Genomic DNA, 20,279 nt, shown 5'->3' on the forward strand with positions numbered 1-20,279 from the left:
TGCTCATCAAAGCCTCTAAGATTTGTCAGGGATGTTTATTTTCAGCAGATCTTCATCTGGAACTTAACATCAGAAACAGTATCCAATGCCTGAAAGTGTTCAGGCATCTGACCAACAGTTCTAACATTCTTCTAATTCACAAATAAGATTTGCACACTGCGGAAGGAAGAAACCATATAACCAACATTACAGGTACAAATATCATAATTTATAACCAACATTACAGGTACAAATATCATAATATACAAATATACAGAGGGCACTGAAAAGTCATGGAAGTGAAGATATTACTGAGCTATCTGTTCAGATGGTATCTGCTAAACCAAATGTTTCTTTTGCTATTGAAAATCATTATTATCCATTTTGTCAAGATTTAGAAAAGTCTTAATAGAAAATAAGTCTGTCAAACTAAAATTATATAGGACCACCGGTGGAAATCCAGTCACAACTCCCATGCAGATGTTATGTTCATCTCAAAGGCGTTTTATACTAACACCAGTATCTAATTTCTTGCCCTAAATCTACAGTGAATATGTAAAATACTATTAAAGTCTATTGGTGTTACTATTCAGCAATACCATAAACTCTTTAATCACTTAAGGACCATTCACAAAGAGATTTAGGATCTGGTTTGAGAAGACTGACCAAGCTGTCTCATGTCAGCAATGTTTCTAACGTGACTTTCTGTGCCGCTCATGACTAGAGGGGCAGCTGATGCCCAAAGCTGGCTATAGGTATCTCTGAGCTGGTACTTTGCACTAGAAACCTCTGAAGAGATGAGAAGGCCTTTTGTGTTTCAGCTAAGTCCTCACTGATACATCATGCAGTCATATCATATATGCAAGATACATTTAGAGCAATTCAAATTTGAGTCATCAAAAGAAATGATTCCTAATTAAAGCCTGATGATCTCATGAAGGAGCCCTTTAATTTCCATAGCCAAGGAAAATTCCTTCCACAAGTCACTGGAGGCTAGAGCCTCGATGCCAGAATGAGACCAAAGTAGAAGGGAAAAGAAAACTGACATGCAGAAAATCATGCTTCCAAGACAGAGATAGTTCAGGCACACAATGTAATGTTAATTACTTATAGCTGAAGTGATTATCGCTTTTTTTGTTTGTAAAATTAGGGGAGAATTGCTAGGGATCATTCAGAAAAAGAAAAACAAAGAGTATTTCCCTGGGAATACATTTGTACTAAATAACTGTCTAGTGGAAACAGGAAAAAACTGTATATACTTTTGCCCTTTAAGGGCTATAAAGATTGTATCAGTCTTACAAGGTATGGTACCTCCACTTAAATAATAGATATTATTTGAAATGTAAATACCACACTGACTTAAAAATTTCCAGTTAGTTTACTGAAAGCACAGCCAACGCTGTGCTTGGGAGGATCTATAAATAGGATACAATCATGCAACTTAAGACTGGATTTTGGAATGTGAAACACACAGTTATGTCACCAAGCACAGGTCATTGTCCTTTACCTCCCAGCAAGAATGCAGCTATCAAGAACATTTCACACTCAGATCAACTGTGCATTTAAGCATCACTTGCTTTCAACACCCACTGAATAAAAATAGAAGAGGACAACAGAGAAAGCTAAAAAAGCACACAGTCATTTAATAATGTATTTTTAAGCTGCTGGCCCTTCCCCTGTATTGTCTGCTTCCTGCATAATCTGAGTCGATTCAAATTCCAGAACCACTTTCAACAACAGAATTTAATCCATGGAGTTCATTCAAGACTTTCAAAAGGGGAGGGCAAAACTGAAGCTTACCCTCAATTAAAGATGGCAAGGAAGAATACTGTTTATCTGAATTCCAGCACAATGTTTGTCTTAACCCCCCTACCTTAGAAAGACATTTCTATCACCTTCCTATTAAGAGGTATTTCAGTCACTTAACCTCTTTGCCTCAACTTTCAGCATCTGTATAAAACAGAAGCTTGTTATCTCATACAAGTACTGTCAGGATGGTTCAAAGTATAATAGTAGCATCTGCTCTGAAGATGAACTTATCTATGCCTTCATTAACTTTTTCTCTCAACATTTTTATCTTCCAAATATACAGAAAGCAAATTGTAATCACACAGAACTGTCTACCAGCAGGGATACATCTGGTTTTCATAAGGACAACATTATACCCTTTCAGGTCTTTGGTTTTGCTCATCTGATTAAATGAGAACTTTATCCTTATGAATACAGGTTTTCAAAAATGATCAGAAACCACAGAACTGAACTGCATATGGAATTAAGAAGTCTGACTCTTTAAGTATTCTCAGAAGTGAATTTACACAAAAAAATGTCATTCACTGAAATCATTTCCTGTATCGCCACAACAGATGTCAGCAACAGATTTGAGGACTTCAGTGGGCTTTGAATCAGGCTAAATGTCATCTGGGATCCATGAGACAACTGAAATGTTACAACTAAGCTTTGTATTTACTTCACACCTTTATGCCTACTGTCTCAAAGCGATAATGACTTCTGAACAGAGTTGGAGGATTAACTGAGGGCTTTTCTTAGTTCTGTGCATGGCACCTTTTATTTAGACCAGGATCTGAATTTAAGATCACAACAAACAATACATTAAAAACTTACGAAGCAAACAATGCAGTCTTTAAATTGATCAATACTTACTTTAAACTTTATGTAGGAGGATTAATCTTGGATGAGATCTGATTGATAGAGGCAAAAAATTAATCTCTCAAGACGTAACCTTTCCCTCTGACACTCTGAGAAAGGTCAGCAGAAGCTGTTTAATACCACTTTCATCTTTTCTTTTTTTAACTCCTCTCATGTTTTGATTAGCATGGCTCTGGGCCATCACTTGTTTAAAAGCTGTAATATCCATAAATCTACATTCTGAAAAAAAATGTTTCTTGTACAGTTTAAATTACATAGATCTATGGAAAACAGAGAGGCATGAATCTATTTCCCATATGCCATTCCAGTTCTGGCAAAAGTCAGAATTATAAATTATAAAATTTGGAATAATGAACCATAAGTTTTTCAAACACGCATAGACTCCACAGCTTGCAGTTACATTACAGGAATGGCCACTACTCTCCAGACACAAACAAAAGTCATTTGGGAAACTATTCATCCAAATGCATTAAGAGATACGGACAAAATAGTTTTGATAACTTGTAGACAGCACAGTGAGAGTCACCAACAGAAGTCTGGCTTTCTGCTCAGGGACAGTTCTCTATGTGGTAGAGGCTTCCAATAGAATTAGCTTCATATGGGTTTACCACATAACATATGCATTCTAATGGACCTTATGAGAATGTCCTACTAGGTTCCAGCGACTTGCATTAAGACAAACCCTACCTAATGAGTTTTTTAGTGTTAACAAACCTAAGGAAAACAAAACAAAAGAAAAAAAAACTCACTGCAGCTCATGACTGTATCCATGCCATAATGCATATGCAGTGCAAACTACAACACAGTCCTGGCTCCTTGCGCACAATCTGGTTGTTTTTGTGCTTCATCTTAAGACAGCACTACAGTGAGCATCACTCATTCACTTGTTCAAAACTCCTCTGATTCTTCAAGTTTCCTTGAAAACGGTGACTTAATTGCAATTTTGGTCTCCTGAAAACATTCCAATTTCTATGGTGCTCCCAAAAATACTGCACACGCACCAAGAATAAGTAAGCACTTGTACCAACCACTCATCAGTGCTGTCTACATTTGACAGATTTCATTTTAGTCCAGTAAGCTAAGCCCCCTAGAAAGACCCCCTAAAATCTAAAACATAGAGACTGCTGCACAGAGTTCAACCCCAGCTACATGTTTTGAAGTTCTTTTAACAAACCTAATGAAATGAACGTGACACCATGACACGAGGTATCAGAAACACCCTTCAAGAAAGCTGCATTGAAAAGACCAGCCTGAGGCTGCTGCTCTGACATGAAAGGCTGTTTTAGGAGACTTTCAGGAGCAGCAGGGGAAGGAACTGAGGCAACTATCTGCAGGACAGGCTCAGCCAAGGAATGCTGGAGGAAGCTGAAGTAGGTGAGCATGGCTGAAGTACTGCAGCCTGGGATGGTGAAAGGGAGTCTTCAGTTTTGTTTAATGCCATTTTCTGAGAGCTGTTATCAAAAATGCCAACCACATACTCCAAGGAGAACAGAGAGCAAATCCTCCACACTATAACACTGACTTAAAGAGGCTTCAGGAAGTGATCTAGTTCATTACCCTTCTTCAAGGAGATGCTATGTACCACCTCACATCTACAGCTCAAGACCAACCATCAACCCATTTTCCAATACATCCAAAAAGACTCCGCAGTGTTGTTAGGTAGGAAGTTTTACCAACTTTACCAACCTTTCTATGCCAAATTTTGTCCTGCCCAGCGGAACATCTGGAAAACAAGATTGCTCTCACACTGTGGTCATCTGTAATTCAACTGTTCTCTTCATATGTACAATACGTGGCAGTATGTGGTATTGCCCCCTACTAAATATTAACAAAGCATTCCAAGCAGGTTTGCTGTATCAAAGTCATTTTCAAACTGTGCTTCCATCAATATACTGTCTGCCTTTTGTACTTTGATGACACTGGGCTATGGGACACGTTGTTAAAGCTACTCAGCATAACCTCATGTTTCCACAACTCCCTCTAGTTACAGTTTACTGAAGAGATTCACATAGATATTACAATCATTTACATTTTCCCTACCTTGCCTTTCTCACACTAAACCATATCAAAACTCTTAAGAAATCCTAAAAGCAGCCCCCTCATTTTACCTATCTATCCTATTCTCCTCTCAAAGAAGAGGAGATTAAATTGATTTAATCTCCTTTTAAATTCAAAGTTTTATAATATTTTTTAGAGATCTAAGCAGCCAACTGGTTGGTAGGATGTGACTGAATACAAAAAAATCCTACTCTGGTCTGAAAACAGTGCATTTAGAAAATCTGATTTTTATATAAACACTGATAAAAATTCAGCAATGTTAAACAGTGCAGATGACTAATTCTTTACAGGTGACTAATTCAGTGATTACTGTGTTCATGTTGATAACAATCATATCATTTAACATTTTACTTAACCATCAGAGCTCTCAGAAATGAAAGTATCAACAGATACTCAGCTACCGGTTGATGCAGGAAAAAAAGCACCATGAAAATGGCAAAGTATAATTAATGTATATTTTGAATAGTTCTGTTAATAGGATTAAGTTTCTGATCCACTGGGGCAGTACTTTCTGAGTTGGAATTCTCCTCCATTACTGATCTGTAAAATGGCTCTGCAACAACATCCCACGGCAACTGGGTTGCTGGTTCAGTGTGGTTCAATAAAATGAGAACTACAGCACTCAGACACAACAGTCTACTGGATCACAAGAGTGAAATCAGATTGGGAAAAAATCATAAACAGCAATCCAAATCTGGTGAGATCCTCTTTCAGCTTTCCCTGAGTAAGACTCTGTAGGACTCAATCTGTAAGGGTCACTGACAGCATTAAACGTAACATTGATGCCTATGGCTTACTTTAGTAGTCAAGGCTGCTGGCAGTACACTGTATATAATAACAATGTATTTGTATCCTAAGACTACCATACAATCAGCATTCATGAACTAGCTACATGTTCTCTTAAACTAATTTTTTCTCCCTGATGCAAAGGGTTTTGTGCCACAGACAATCATTTTTCTGTCATTAAGGAACTTGCATTTGCAAGCTCTAAATCATACTGAAATGGAAACGTAAGAAAGGAAGATACTAACTCCCAGTTAATAACATTAAAAATCATGGCAGTTATGTGATGTCAGGCTCAGGACTGTGTTAACTTGATCAGGAAAGAAAACCACTTAAATCCTCAGGAGATGATTTTTTACATACTATCTTGCGAAGACTTCATTATGATCCCCTGAGGCTTGGAAGGTGTTTTCTGAGGTGTTCTTCTATCTGTTTGAATCTACCATGATCTATTAGGCTAACAATTTCACGTCGTCTAAACAGGAATAAGCAGAAGTCATCAGATAAAATTTATTTCCTGAACTCAAATATTTACAAATGGTGAGATGTCCATACAGCCAAGAAAAGGAACTTCAGACAATGTCTACTTCCTGTAAAATGCAGCTGCTTCTTCAGTCATCCTGGCAGAAAGCACTGGGCTAGCAAAGGCAATCACAATTTCCTTCTGTATTTGGACCAAGCAATACATAACTTTCTACAGAAGAATTTTTCTTCAGGTTGGTTAACAGCTCACACTTTTTCAGGATTCACATCAGAAACACAGACTCAGCTAATAATAGTGGTACTTATACAGATGAAACCACCAGTTTTTAGACTCAATTGTAAAGTATGTCTTAATATTTCATGTTTTCGGTTATTACCAGAACAGCAAAACATTCAGCAAACACTCATGCATGTGAGATTTTGTTAAAAGCTCAACTGAAATTGCACCTGAATTTCCAAAGACCACATCCCACGGAGAGCTGATAGGCTGTTCTTCTCCTTTTGCTCCCCCTTCTTTATCAACACCTTGTATCCCAATGCCTGCTACAGTGGTCACAATCTCTAAATCCAGGTCAATCTGTAAGAAGCAAAATTATACACGCTAAATACACAACAGCAAGCATAGTTAACAGAGAGGTAATACAGATAATCTGAGACAATCTATGTCATAAATGGTGTATCTTTGCAAGTAAAACTCAAATCCTAATAAATTTCAAGCATTTGCTTGAAGAAAAATCATTAATTTTACCATAATGCTTTCTGCTGGTGGTAGGAGGGTAAGGCAGCAGGAAAAACAACTGAGTGCATTTCTCTTCCAGATGCACCAAAATTTAACACAGATTTGGTCAGCAATTTTAGAAGAAAGCATTAAAATTTTCTAGAGAAGTGTTTCAGATGGATGTGGTTACTTTAAACTTCCAAAGGAATATGCTACAAGAGCTTAGATACTGTAAATTATTTTTCATCATTACATAAAATAATCTATACAAAGCAAATTATTTTTGCAGTTCATTTCATGCCTTGAAGCAAAAAATATTTCCTATTTCTGCAGCCCAAACCTACTTATCTTTTTTTTCCCCTATGTTTATATTCTAAGTGACTTCTGATATCTCTCTTTTAATAACAAGGTAACACGATATTGCTTCAGCAAACTTCTCATTATTCTAAGTTTGACCTCACTGGGCTTGAGATCCAATTCCAATTAAATATTAACAGCAACGTTTCTATGTGCTAAGAACTTGCACGTGTTAAACAGAAAAAAAAAAACCCACATGGATTAAAGCAGACTGTAGACCCAAACGTTTAGATATCCACCAATCTGTAAGAATACAATAACTTCTGATAAGAATCTGGAAGTGAAACAAAAACAACTTCTGCTTCCAGCACTAAGAATAGTTATTTCTTATAACAGGAAGGTAAGACTCACTAGAAGTAGTGCATAGCTTCATTTGCAAGGAAGTACAAAAGATAGATGCAGCCCTTTAAAAAACCACCATACAAAAGCATTTTTTAGGAAGCTGTTAGACCAAATTTCTTTCTTGATGTTGAGAGTATCTGTAGAATAAGTCACTTGATATACATTTTCAACTAAGTAGGGCAAGCCACAAGAGATTAAATTTTCTTATGGAAAAATTACCTTTCTAATTAGATGATTTTCTGTATCAGCTACGTAAATAACATTATTTTTTATAGCAACGCCTTGTGGTGAGTTGAAAGCTGCCTCTGAAAATCTTCCATCTTTTCTTCCACTATTTGGACCTATAAATGAACCAAAGCAAACTCAAGATTCATTTTAGAAAAAGAAACTCAAAAACAGCCTGTCTATTTAAACCTGTGAGATAATCACATATTCTAAAAGATGCTCCCATAGTGCCCTGCTGAGTTACATCACGTACATTCTGCGGAGCCTCATTTTAGTCACTGTGATCTGTAATTGCTGTAGCCCCACACTAAGTTTTGAACTCGTTCTCCATGAGTTCTCTGCATCTTTAAGATTATCTTTCACAGAAAAGTCTTAGTAGGGGTCTACGTTGCCCCAGTTCCATTTTGCTGAGAGGCAAAAGTAACTGCAGAAGACAGCAATCAGAAACTCTTTTTTAAAATGTATTCCTAATTACATCAGAGCAAGTCAGCAGCAAAGATTTTACATCCCAACCTCAATTCCATCTCAGTGGTTTCGATTTTACTCTAAATACAATGGGTTTGATTAGCAGCACTTTCTCATTACTAATAAAAACTTAGCAAAAAGATGACACGCAACAAATTACATGGGAGAACAGTGAGCATGATGGAGTGACAGCCTTCTGCATAGCACAGCGAAGAAACAGAGAGGAATGCGACCTTGATAAGCAGTATCAGTGTAAGCATGGTATTTCAGATGGAATAACATTTAAAGTGCATCAGCACTGTGTGTCAGCAGAAGACATTTAAATTCATGAGTGCGTGCGCAACATGATTTATGATGCAAATACAGCAATTTCAACCTCTGTGCATGCCCACATTTATTACTGGATTATCAACTCAATTACACTATTTTCTGCCCACAGAATCATTTAACTGAGTCACTAAAATACACAAACTTTTACGACTTACTGTCAGCATACAATTCAGACCTGAGCAGACATGAAATACTGAGGTACCAGTGTGTTGGGTTCCAGTCGTTCCTTTATGACTAGGACCAAAGGCACCAATTCAGAGATTAGGACACATCCCTCCAAGCTGCTCTTTACTGAACATCCCAGAACACTGATGAGTATTTTGTCAGCAGAGACTTCAGCTCACATACAAAACAGAAACCAAACTGTCTGATTCTTGTCATAATAAACCTTATTTGTGCTTCTTGTGGGAGAAGAGCACTGAGACTGATGCTTTGAGCAAGGTTCACTTGGATAATGAGTCAGTGCACTGTCTGTGCCACTGGTATAGGGAGTTTGATGATCCTACTGAGAGGTGCTCTTCAGTCAAAAACAAACAAACAAAAAGCACCCCCGAAACACACACCACCACAATCCAAAGTTCTCTTTTTCCTCTTGGAAAGGGAAGCATTCAGATCTTTTTTCCCTATCTTGCTGCTAGATGTGGATATACATCACTTAAATCTAAATGCATTTGAAGATCTTTCAGAAGAAAGAAAAACTGTACTTTTGTAATTCATATAGGCTGTCACTTAAAAATACAGAACTTAGTTAATGAAACAAAGAAAAAAAATTAGAGGTAACTCAACCATTTGCATAAGAGCTTCTCATTGATAGTACTATGCTTTTTCCCTCCCATGTCCAGTAGAAGTGATTTTTGAGAAAAAACATTCTCCCAATGCTTCTGAATTACTAGCTCAAAGCAGCACCACAGAACACAGTCCCCCCTAAACGAAAAAGTCTGCGACAAAATTTACAAAACCTTACCTCCAACAGTGTGTAGAATTTGCCCATTTTTCAGAGTGACCAAAATCCTGTGATGTCCAGTGTCTGCTATCACCAGCCTTTCTCCTGATTTATCTACTGTCACTTTGCCAGGAAACAGCAGGGGAGAAGGCGGGAGGGAGTCCTTGTATAGCTTTATTCCAATATTGTTATCTTTAATTTGTCCTCTCTCCTTGTAGAATTTCAGTGTTACTGAAGTAAATAAAAACAACTTCTCTTTGTGCCCTTCTCCAACAAGCGAAAACAGCATGTTTCCACGAGGCCCAAGAATGACCAGAGTTGGCCAGCAGGACACTTCTAGTTCATGCCACAGTGTTGCATCTGCATCGTTCACTACAGGGTGGACAATATCGTACCTCAAAACTGCACTCTTAATGCTATCCAGAACTTTTTCGTTTGGAAACTTCGCTGAATGAACACCAATAATAACAAGACCATCTGAAAGGAAAAGTGAATTGTTACATTTAGATATATTTGTATTTCAACGAAAAAAAATTAAAAATGAAGCAGTGCTCCAACGTAACTAAGTGCATTTCAGAATGAAGAGGGTTGAACAAGTAAAAAGCATAATATGTCATAAATAGCTCTTAATTTCTTAAACTCTGCAGAAAATGCTTTGAAAATAATCATGGGTAAGCTGTAGCAGTTCAACTGATACAGTGTTTTCTCAAGTATTCACCACACCTCTTTGACTTCTGATTCCTTTACATAACTGTGGTGTTTACAGAAAATTAATACTTTTCTTCTGTAAACTAGTAATCATAAATATAGCATGGAACTTTAAAAAATAAAGGAATTTATTTTTCAAATAAGGCTCCTAAAATCAAAACTGTATCCTGCGTTTCACATAAAGCTGGCAGTGCTGGAAACCATGAAAAAAAGTGCCTATCACATACCAGGTCCCTACTCCTTGCTTTAAGAAAGAAGTAAACAGTGGATTAAGTCAATTTAATCTTCAATTTTTACCCCTCTTACTGTTCATAACAAAAAATCTATATTTGTTTAATAGAGATAATCAGTAGTATAGAGATACTGCACTTGAAATCCTAGCATGAAGGTTCTCTTCAATATTTTCATCACTGACATCGATGATGGGCTCAAGTGCACCTTCAGCAAGTTTGGTGATGATGCCAAGCTGAGCAGTGCAGTTGATACATTAGAAGGAAGTGATGCCATCCAGAGGGACCTCAACAAACTAATGAGGTTCAGCATAGCAAAGTGCAAGGTTTTGCACTTGGGTCAGAGTAACCCCAGATAAGTATACAGACTGGGAGAAGTGCACCTTGAGTAGTCCTGTGGAAAAGGACCTGGGGGTCCTGGTGGATGAAAAACTGAACATGAGCCAGCAGTGTGCTCTTGCAGTTTGGAAGCAAACGTATCCTGGGCTCCATCAGAAGAGGGGTGGCCAGCAAGGACAGGGAGGTGATTGTTCCCTTCTACTCCACCCTTGTGAGGCCCCATCTGGAATACTGTGTTCAGATCCGGAGCCTCCAGTACAAGACAGGGAGCTGCTGGAGAGGGTCCAGAGGAGAGCCATGAAGATGATCAGGGGACTGGAGCACCTCCCCTAAGAAGACAGGCTTGAGAAAACTAGGCTCGTTCAGCCTGGAGAAAACAAGGCTGCGGGGTGACCTCATTGCAGCCTTTCAGTACCTAAAGGGAGCCTATGAACCGGAGGGGAATCAACTCTTTGAAAGGATAGATAACTGCAGGACAAGGGGAAATGGTTTTAAGGAGGGAAGATTTAGGTTGGATGTTACTGAGAGTGGTGAGGTGCTGGAACAGCTGCCCAGGAGAGGCTGTGAATGCCCTGTCCCTGGAGGTGTTCAAGGCCAGGTTGGACCAGGGCAGCCTGGTCTAGCATTAGATCTGGAGGTTGCCCTGTCTGTGCCAGGGGTTTGGAACTTGATGATCCTTGGGTCCCTTCCAACCAGGGCCATTCTATGACTCTCTGATTCTATGAAGGTGCTGGATAAGCACAAAGTAATATAATTCACCTTGTATATGTGGAATAGACAGCATCAGCCATAAATTGATCAAAAAGCACACAACTGAATTGCTTGTTTATTTTCTCACTTCAATGAAACTCAGATAGAAAATCTACAGTTCAGAACTCATCAGTTTTTCTCTGCATGGCAAAAAATAAATATACTTCCACTCCATGTAAGTAATTTCATCAGCAGTCCCAAATTTTACACCCCCCCCCACCTACTTAACAGAAAAAGAACGAAGAACCTTGCTTCAGTAAAGTCATTTTTCAGTACTTCCTAGGAGGAAAAATCCTCAAACACTCCAACAAACAACTCTGGATCCTTTTTCAGTGCTTTAAATAATGTTTTCTAGCATAATCTCTCGGAAATTAAATGAGCAACGTACATGACATCAACAACATATTTTGTTTCATTTTCTGCTTCAAGAATACTTAGCCATAAACATCATGTTGTTACAGTCAAAGTAACGTGTCAAATCTGGGATGATTTGGGTTCTGGGTTATTTTTATTTTAAAATTCAGAGATTCAAGTAAAATAAATGATAGTATCTGAACCATGACATTTGATTAAATTTCAGAACATTCCATTTCTAGAATCTGCTGCTCACAGCCATCGTAAAAGAATGAGATACTGAAGATCTTTTGTTACTGAAGCCAGGACTATAGCAACAGTCACAACCATGCAGTTGTAGAAAACTGCAGTACAATAACTTTAAACTTTAGTAACTTTAAACCCAAACTGCTGATCTAATTGAAATCTTTAGATGTTAACCCTATGTAGTGGAAATACTAAGTGACGGCTTGAACCAGTGATTGAGCACCTGGTAGGAAGGCAGAGCCAACCCAGGGGAGCTCAGGTGCACGCAATGCCCCTGAAGGATTGGAAGGGGTGTAGCCAGGATCCACGGCGTCCTAGACCTCATTTAAAGGTTGGCCAGGGAAGCAATGTTATCTTGCTGCAGATTACTTTGCCCCTAAGGCTTTCTGAAGGTAAGCAGCTTCTTTCTTCTATTCCTGTGCCTGCAGCTGTTCCGTTTGAGAGGATCCTGACTTGTTACAGCCTGGGATGTTGCTGCTCTGCTGTTACTACTGTACATACCACGTGTTGTACCCTACTATGCATTGAAAAATCACCTGTGTTTCTGGATGTTGCAAGCTTTTTATAACCACAGGTAAATGGAATTATTCTACTACTTTATCCAAGGAAAAAGTTATAATCTTTTATCTTATGTGTTAGGTTGAGTAGAGAGGCTAAATTAAATGGGGAAGGGGGAATATCCTTATGGTTGATACCCTTTTTAGTTAATTTTACTTAATTAAAAAATATTTTAACAGCAACAAATGCTTTCTCTTTTCCAGTCATATCAAAGCAAATATTTAGCATTTATAGATTCTTTAATTGCTTACATTCAAATATTTGTAGTGTTTCCTTCCTTCCCCCAGCTACTGATGTCTATAGTGAATTCCATATTTTTATCATCAATACAAGTAATGTCATAAAAGAGGAGAAGATGGGGAGACCCTGTGAGTGTCAGGGATGAAAAAGAAAAATTATCCAACCTAAATCCAGTTCTGTTGATGTTTAAACTTCAATATACAACTGTGCAGAGTCCTCAAGGGCTTAATGAGGTTCCTAAATTACATTTATCTTAAGTTCCATCTTGGACTAATTTGTGCTTCTTCAGATACTACAGTGAAAAATGGTGTGCTGTACTACTACAGGCAAAATAGGTTTGGTTGAACAGCTATTAAACTTATATAAGGAGGATACAATTTAGAGGTTAAAAGGATAAAAGCAGATGTGCAGTGCGAATTCCTAAGGAACTAAGTGTCTTTATTTGATGCTGACTTGAAAATGGTAAAGGTCACTAAACTGGGGAAGGCAAATCTCAAATGTTTTCTTAACAAATTTTCAGTGAGACTTCAGAGCATGAACTGTTCAGTGATTTGTAGTGGCAGATAATTAAAAGACTATTCTGTACTTATTTGAAAATAATCATTTGTTACAACAGAATGAAACTTTCATCAGTTCCCATAAATTTAATCTGAAAAAGATTGCATGTTTGCAATCATACTTCTGGCAGACTTATTACTCATTTTCTCACAGAGCTCTCCCACTGTATCTGCTGCTCTAAGTTCTGTCATCCTAATGACTTCTGATCAGACAGGCCATTAGATTCAAGCAAGCCAAATCACTCCCATTAAAGAATCAGTTCCACATCACAAGCACTGCTGAATTTAATTAATGTAGTCTAAATCTGCGAGTTATTCTTCTGAATGTTACAGTCCTTAACTTTGCTGGCACAAAGGAAGAATACTTTCTGTTACACAAACTTCTTTGAGTTAAGAAATTTTGGACTGCTTTCTTCCAGGTATTTGCTATATTTTACTTTTTTTTTTTTTTTTTTTTTTTTTTTCCCAAGAGGACTTCAAATCTTCAAGGCCTACAAGTTATCCACAATCCAGTTGGTTTGAATTCAGGATAGCAGCTGCTTCCTTTTAGGCTGCTCTTCCTTTTACCTACAAGCACACCTGCAAATCTCCTCTTCCTGCATTGCTCAGTGGATACTCCTTTATTCAAATATACTTTTCACAAAGATGTCAAACCTTTTTCTCCTTATGCTCTTAAAGACCTCTACAAATCAACAGGTATTAAGCCATTACATTCCCCTAAAGCTTTGTAACATACTCCTATCTATGCCACAAACCAATGTTTTATTTCTAAACCTAACAATGTTTTCTTCCCAAAGAAAGCCTCCACAAACACCTGCTGTGGAATGTGTGTTTATCTTGCTCTATTCCACAATGTAGAAATCCAAATTCTACTTTAGGAAAGCATTCCTGACATAAAGAATTCTACCATACCTTGCTTCTAATGCCTGCATTACTGCTTGGTTTTGGTTGGTTGTTTGGGTGGGGTTTTCTGTGTTGTTTTCTGTTTTTTCGAGGCTTTGAAGATTAAACCAATATAATAATGATTACTGAATGACTGTGTTACTGCAAATAATGCAGCAAAAATATTACAGTGTATAAAAGCCAGAGCATAAATAATCCCCTTCTATAAAAGGAGAATAAGCATCCTATTGTACATTATGGTTCCCTGACACCTGCTTCAGGAAAGAAACTTTCTGCAGCAATGCACACTGCATTGCTAGCACTTGATGAATGATCTCTAAAAATGGAGGGCTGACAGCACTGTTATTGTTTTGGCAGTGCAACTCGTATTTAATTTTTATTTCAAGTAAATTATTTTGATGATTTTGTGTCAGAAATATAAGAGGCTATTATTTCATGACTTAAGCAGTTGGTTTATTGAGCTCAGAGGAGGTTGTTGCGTTTAAAAAAAAAAAAAAAAAAACCAACCAAAGAAACCAATTTAATCTTTGACTTGCTTTTTATTAGCTTACAAAGAAATTGAGACTTATTTTTCTATTTTGGCTTTTCTCCTCAACTGTAAAACAGTATTAATAGGGAAGAACTACAACTAGAGGAGTAGCAACTCTTGTTTTCTAGAAGAAAACAAGGAAAGGTGAAGCTCTGCACAGGAGCTGCATAAAACAAGTTCAAGGATAGAGAATCAAGGAAACCAAAGAAATAGTATTGTTGCCAATCCATTAGGCATGGCATGTTGCAATGGGAGACAACTCGAATTCTAGTATCATAAAGTGATAAACTCTGAAGAGCAATTTGAACGTTTTCACTATAATAAGATCAGTAGCAGTGCTTTATCCATCCATCAAAAATATCATTAAGGCTGGAAGCATAATAGACATTATAATACTCCCTCATGAAGCGAACTTCTGTGGAAACAGATGCTACACTGATACAAGAAAATGCACACCATTTAAAACGCTATTTGAAGGATTATAGCAGAGCATAACACTGGAGTTATGCCAAGCTATTTCTGAATATTAGAAAGTACTCCCTCTTATAGAAGTAATTTCTGGACTGCTGATAACATGAACTGGATATGCACTGGGGTTTAAAATAACTTTTTGAACGCCACTTGAAAAACAGAAATAGCTCCACTGAAGATAGCAACAGGAACAGATCAGATAAAGATGCTAGGTGACATTTAATCCTATGGAAAGCAGCCTTTACTTTGAGACAAATCTCACATTCCAGACAATAGAACAGTGTGCATGTGTGCAAAGATACATTTAATGGCTTAGGATCATCCTGAAACTTCCAGATTCTTGTTTAGATGTCTTATGTGATGATTGTATTAGTGAAGTTTCTACATTCTTCCAGCAAGACAGGGTTTAAACCATGTGGACAAAAATCAGAACATGAAAAGTTATGCACAAAAAGATGCTGCTGGAAATTATATCAACATTAAGGTTTGTTCTCAGTTATGCAGAAATATGGAGGAACACTCCTTTAGCTATTCTAACACCAGATTAAAGACCCAAATGCGCTGTGAAATAACCTGTGAGAGTAAAATATTTGTTTTTCCCTCTGAATAACACTGTCTGCTGGATCAGGACTCTTCTGTTAAATGTCAATGAAATGTGTGTGTAAATGCTGTAGGTTTTGTAATTATGAGGTAAGAGATGGGGAAACCAACCCAAGTGAAAGTGAATCTGTCCCTCAGATCCTGAAGGGACAACAGACTTCCATTAGCTAAAGAAGGCAGCAGATTAAAATAGAATGAAACTCTGGCATCAGGATGAATGCTAAAAAAGTTCTTATCTTAGTAGTTTTAAAGTATTTTTGGTATGCCCATCATCCTTTCTACTTCAGTCTTATTCTTCCAGCCTTTACTTTTCTTGAGTGTCTCAAGCTGGCCTTTCCTCTCACCTCTTGCTGACTGGTAACTTTTATCTCCTATACACTTGCTGTCATTTCTTTCTGCTTATTCTTTTTACTTCCATCCCAAGCATCTTTTTCCAAACTGCAGTTCCTGTACATCTCAAATCTAAAAAGCATTTGTTACCTGTCAGCAAAGTACTTTGTACAAGGTTGTTAAAATAACTTTTTGTTCCCAACAGATTTAACAGCTTAGTTTATTTTTTAAATCAGGGATGGCTGCTGTATTTATATATATATATTTTATAATATATTTTAAATATATTAAAATATATTTTAAAATGTGTGTTGTTTAAGGATGTTATCAATTCAATGACAAATTCCATCTTCTGAAGCAGACCTTCCTTCCCAGCATGCCTGACATCCAGAACAATCCCTTCCTAACTTCTTCATTGCTTTCCACTAAGAACTGCCTCCTTCACAAAAAAAAAACAGCTATGAAGATGTTATTTTAATGTAGCTCCTCATAGCTAAAATATTACACCAGTTCTCAAACTTCTCCAAAGCAAACAGTCAAATTTTTCTAAGCAGGTAAATTATTCTATTTCAATCTTTTGTAAAACACTACTTAAACCTACAATATATGTGAACTAACTTAATGAACTTCTAATTTCAATGACGCTGCCATCTGTTTTTCTAACAAAAACAGGAAGCACAAAAATAAATACAGACAGAATAACAATCAGATCAGGAATGTTACTGTAGAATCAAAAATGTAAACCTTAAAGTAATGTTTACTGTGTCAGTCCTTACAATATTTTACTGAATGAAAGTAACGCTGTTCATCTAATTAGTTAGTCTGCTAAAACACACAAGTTAATTTAGTTGCTGATATGTTTGTGTGTAAGAACACCTCTTCTCTCTGACAAGTCATCAGAATGACAAGAGACTAAATCTTAAATAGTAATTATCCTGAATTTTCATTCGGTCAGAGAGATGGGCTTTATTTCAGATGTGAACTTTAAATCCTTAAGAGCTTAATCCCCTCTCTCAGGGTAGATGGCTACTAACTGAAAATAAGATGATGAGGGGGAGAAAAGAAAACCTAAACCAAGTTTTTTTTATTTCAGTTGGAAAGGGAAAAAAAAATAGACTAAACCATGTCCTGCTCAGAGTTGATTTGTAAGGCATGTGTGCATACAGCAACTTTGTGCCTGTAACTTACATCCATGCGTTTTGCCAACAGTCCTATGAGGATATCAGATTCAGGCTTTAGACACACATCGTGTCTTTTGTGCCTGTACTGTTAAAGAAACCCCATATTTAACCCCACCTAAAAATGTGATGAGAGCATAGCCAGTAACCTTTGTCAGGATTCTTAAAAGATTAGGAGACTTTTTTAGGCATCCCTGAAATGCTGCCAGCTGTTTAGTAACTGAAGTGACTCAGCTACTCCACCTGCAACGCTGCCAGGAAATTCTATTCTGTGCAAGCCAAAGCTCTTTTACCTTTATCAGAGTACTGGTGCTCTAATTCATGGAGATCAGGCAGCAGGTGCAAGCAATTGATGCAGCAGTAAGTGAAGAAATCCAACACCACAACTTTTCCACGTAGGTCTTTGTGAAGAGAAATGGGACCTTCAGTGTTTAACCACTGTAGATCTGCACAGAGAACAGAGACAGCCACTTAGAAGAAGGGCAGGGAAAGGAAGACACTTGTACCTAACTGGTATGCTAACACAACATTTCTAGGGCATTTCCCTTAAGGCAAACAACCCCATCTCTTTCTACCAAGTAGAAAAGCAAAACAGAAGTCTTATGTTTATCAAACTCGCCCTCATATTACACAAATATTCAAAATTACTAAATGAATTTAATGTAACATTGAAAGTACAACTTATATAGTTAAAAGGCACCTTTTAATTGCCAGAAGATGCAAGCTGAAGAACAATTTCCATATATTTTAAAAGAACCTGTATTATTCAACACCTAACAACATCATAGGTGTTAATAACGACTTTAAAAACTCATAAATGCAAATGGAATAGAACTCAAACTCTTCATTTTACAACATTTTTGTAAATGACATTTTCAGAGATGACTTCAATATTTTTCCCTTTTTAGTTTTGGCCTTCATTTTAAACAACCTAAAATGACAGACATGAAATACTACTTCCCAGGTGACAGAACTATAATCCTTTCAGATGGAGGTGGAAGTATACTTGGACACTCATTCTTATTACTTGATTTGAAATGTGAAGGCAATGCTTTCTCATTGGTGACTGATATTACTCTGATCCTGGCATTGAGATCTGAATGTCCTAGATAACCGTTTGCCACTCAACAGTTTTTGGGGGAAAAAAAGGGGAAAAAACAGATGTGATACATTGTGAAGTCAAACTCAACTCTTAAAGGACTATCTTTTGGAGTGCAGAAATGTACTCAGAATAATCTGAACCTTCACCCCATCAGTTTCAGCAAACTCTGAGCTCAGTGCTCCAGAAGTTATTGCTACCTGAGTCAGCAGATTTGTTTTCTGCTTTGCTATGAGGAAGTTTGGCCTCCCTCTATACACAAAGTACATATTGATGTATATTCATATATACAACATGAATGTATGCACATTCAGACTGGGAGACAATTAATTTCAGTTCATGTATTTCTGCAATACAAGAGTGAAGCTTTACATTTTGCATCTTGAAAGAAGACCAGATTGCTTTAATGGCATCGCTCCACTTTTCACTAGAATTAAAACATCTTCCTTTAAAGCATACTGGAATTAAAAAGAGTTGGCTACTTATTTGATCTCATCTCCAGAAAAGAACAGAAGCTTTGACAAAATACAGAAAGCAAAACAATGGTAATGACAGTGAAAATTCAATTCAGGAGGCCAAATCCAGACACTGAAAGTATTCACAATGGTTAGAAGTCAGAATTCACTCCTATGTTATAACGTTAATCCTGTATTTTATCTGTTTGGGTCTCTGTCTTGCAATCCCTCATTTCTCACAGCCCCAGCAAGCATCTCTGAGGCTACAAGCACCCACAAGAGCAAGAATTGCAGGATGAATGCTTTGCACAAAAGTTACAGGAATATGGGAAGTGGAAAAAGGAGCACCACTGAACCAGGACGGCATCTCCAGCACGAAACACTTTATCAGGAACATGAAAATCGGCAAGCATAAATTGGTCGTGGGGTGAGAGAGCTCAGAAAGGCCTGAAGTGGAAGGGCAAGAGCTGCAGCAAAACCAAAGGAACCAGAAGAAAGCTTCCTGCAAAAAACGAAAGAGCCTATTTGGAAAAAAAACAAAACAAAACAAAACAAAACAAAAAACAAAACAAACAAAAAAAAAAAACCAAAGCATAGGAAGCTTAAGAACGAGGCCTTAAAGAAGGGGTTTTTACAAAGGGTAGCAAGAGGCACACTCGTAAAGAGGTTCTTTTCTCCTTCGCTCCCGTGCCTTCACGAGCCCGCTGCCCAGCAAAAATGCCTTTTTCTACACCAGCCGACGGGGCGGTGGTTCCGCGGCGCAGCCGGGCCCCTCCACCCACCTCCGCCGAGCTCGGGCACTGTCAGGTCCCGCTCTCGGCTGTCCATCTTCTTCAGGTACTGGTAGACCAGGTTCTCCTTCTCCTGAGCGGTGTCGGCGTCGAGCAGCGCGTACTCCAGCTGCGTCTGTGCGGGCAGGAGCCCCGCCAGGCCCTCCGCCGCCATGGCGCCTCCAGGCCGAGCCCGCCGCTGTTTACTGGCCTGCCGCTTCGCCGCCGCACATTCGGCCTGGGATAGAAGAGCTATAATCAAAACAAAGCAAAACAAGCAATAAAAACGCTAAACGCAAACACACAGAGATTCGTCTTTCCTAAAGGGAGGAGCTTTTAAGTTCATTTCTCATTTTTGACCCTGCTTTTGCAATTCGCAGAAGCACATTCGTGAGGGAAACTGGGCGCTAAACCCCGAGCGGTGATTCCTATCCAGCAGATTCAGCACCACCGCCTTATTTTTTTTTTTTTCCCCGCTTATTACGCTTTTTTTTTTTTTAAATTATTCTTAAGCGTAAAATACGTCACAACTGGGATGTATCGGAACCAAAGATTGAGGTTTGTTGTGTTTTGTTTTGTTTTTTAAATTTTCGGAGCGGAAGGAGATGTAAT

At 37.9% G+C, this 20,279-nt stretch overlaps 1 protein-coding gene across 1 annotated transcript in view; it reads right to left on the reverse strand.

The window, feature by feature from the left end:
• The window catches only part of NHLRC2 (NHL repeat containing 2), a 32,200-nt gene extending 11,992 nt beyond the window's left edge, over positions 1-20,208 (reverse strand). The window contains exons 1-5 of the mRNA XM_042817850.1: positions 19,680-20,208; positions 17,637-17,789; positions 9,372-9,827; positions 7,607-7,728; positions 6,418-6,547 (exon numbers count right to left, since the gene is read on the reverse strand). Of these exons, the coding sequence (XP_042673784.1) occupies positions 6,418-6,547; positions 7,607-7,728; positions 9,372-9,827; positions 17,637-17,789; positions 19,680-19,842 (1,024 nt within the window). The 5' untranslated portion in view covers positions 19,843-20,208. The remainder of the gene's footprint in view (positions 1-6,417; positions 6,548-7,606; positions 7,729-9,371; positions 9,828-17,636; positions 17,790-19,679) is intronic.
• Positions 20,209-20,279: the final 71 nt, after the last annotated feature.

The sequence above is a fragment of the Centrocercus urophasianus genome, unplaced genomic scaffold (assembly GCF_019232065.1).
Source record: "Centrocercus urophasianus isolate 14NV4802_14NV808 unplaced genomic scaffold, USGS_Curo_1.0 seq_17, whole genome shotgun sequence".
Lineage (NCBI taxonomy): Eukaryota > Metazoa > Chordata > Aves > Galliformes > Phasianidae > Centrocercus > Centrocercus urophasianus.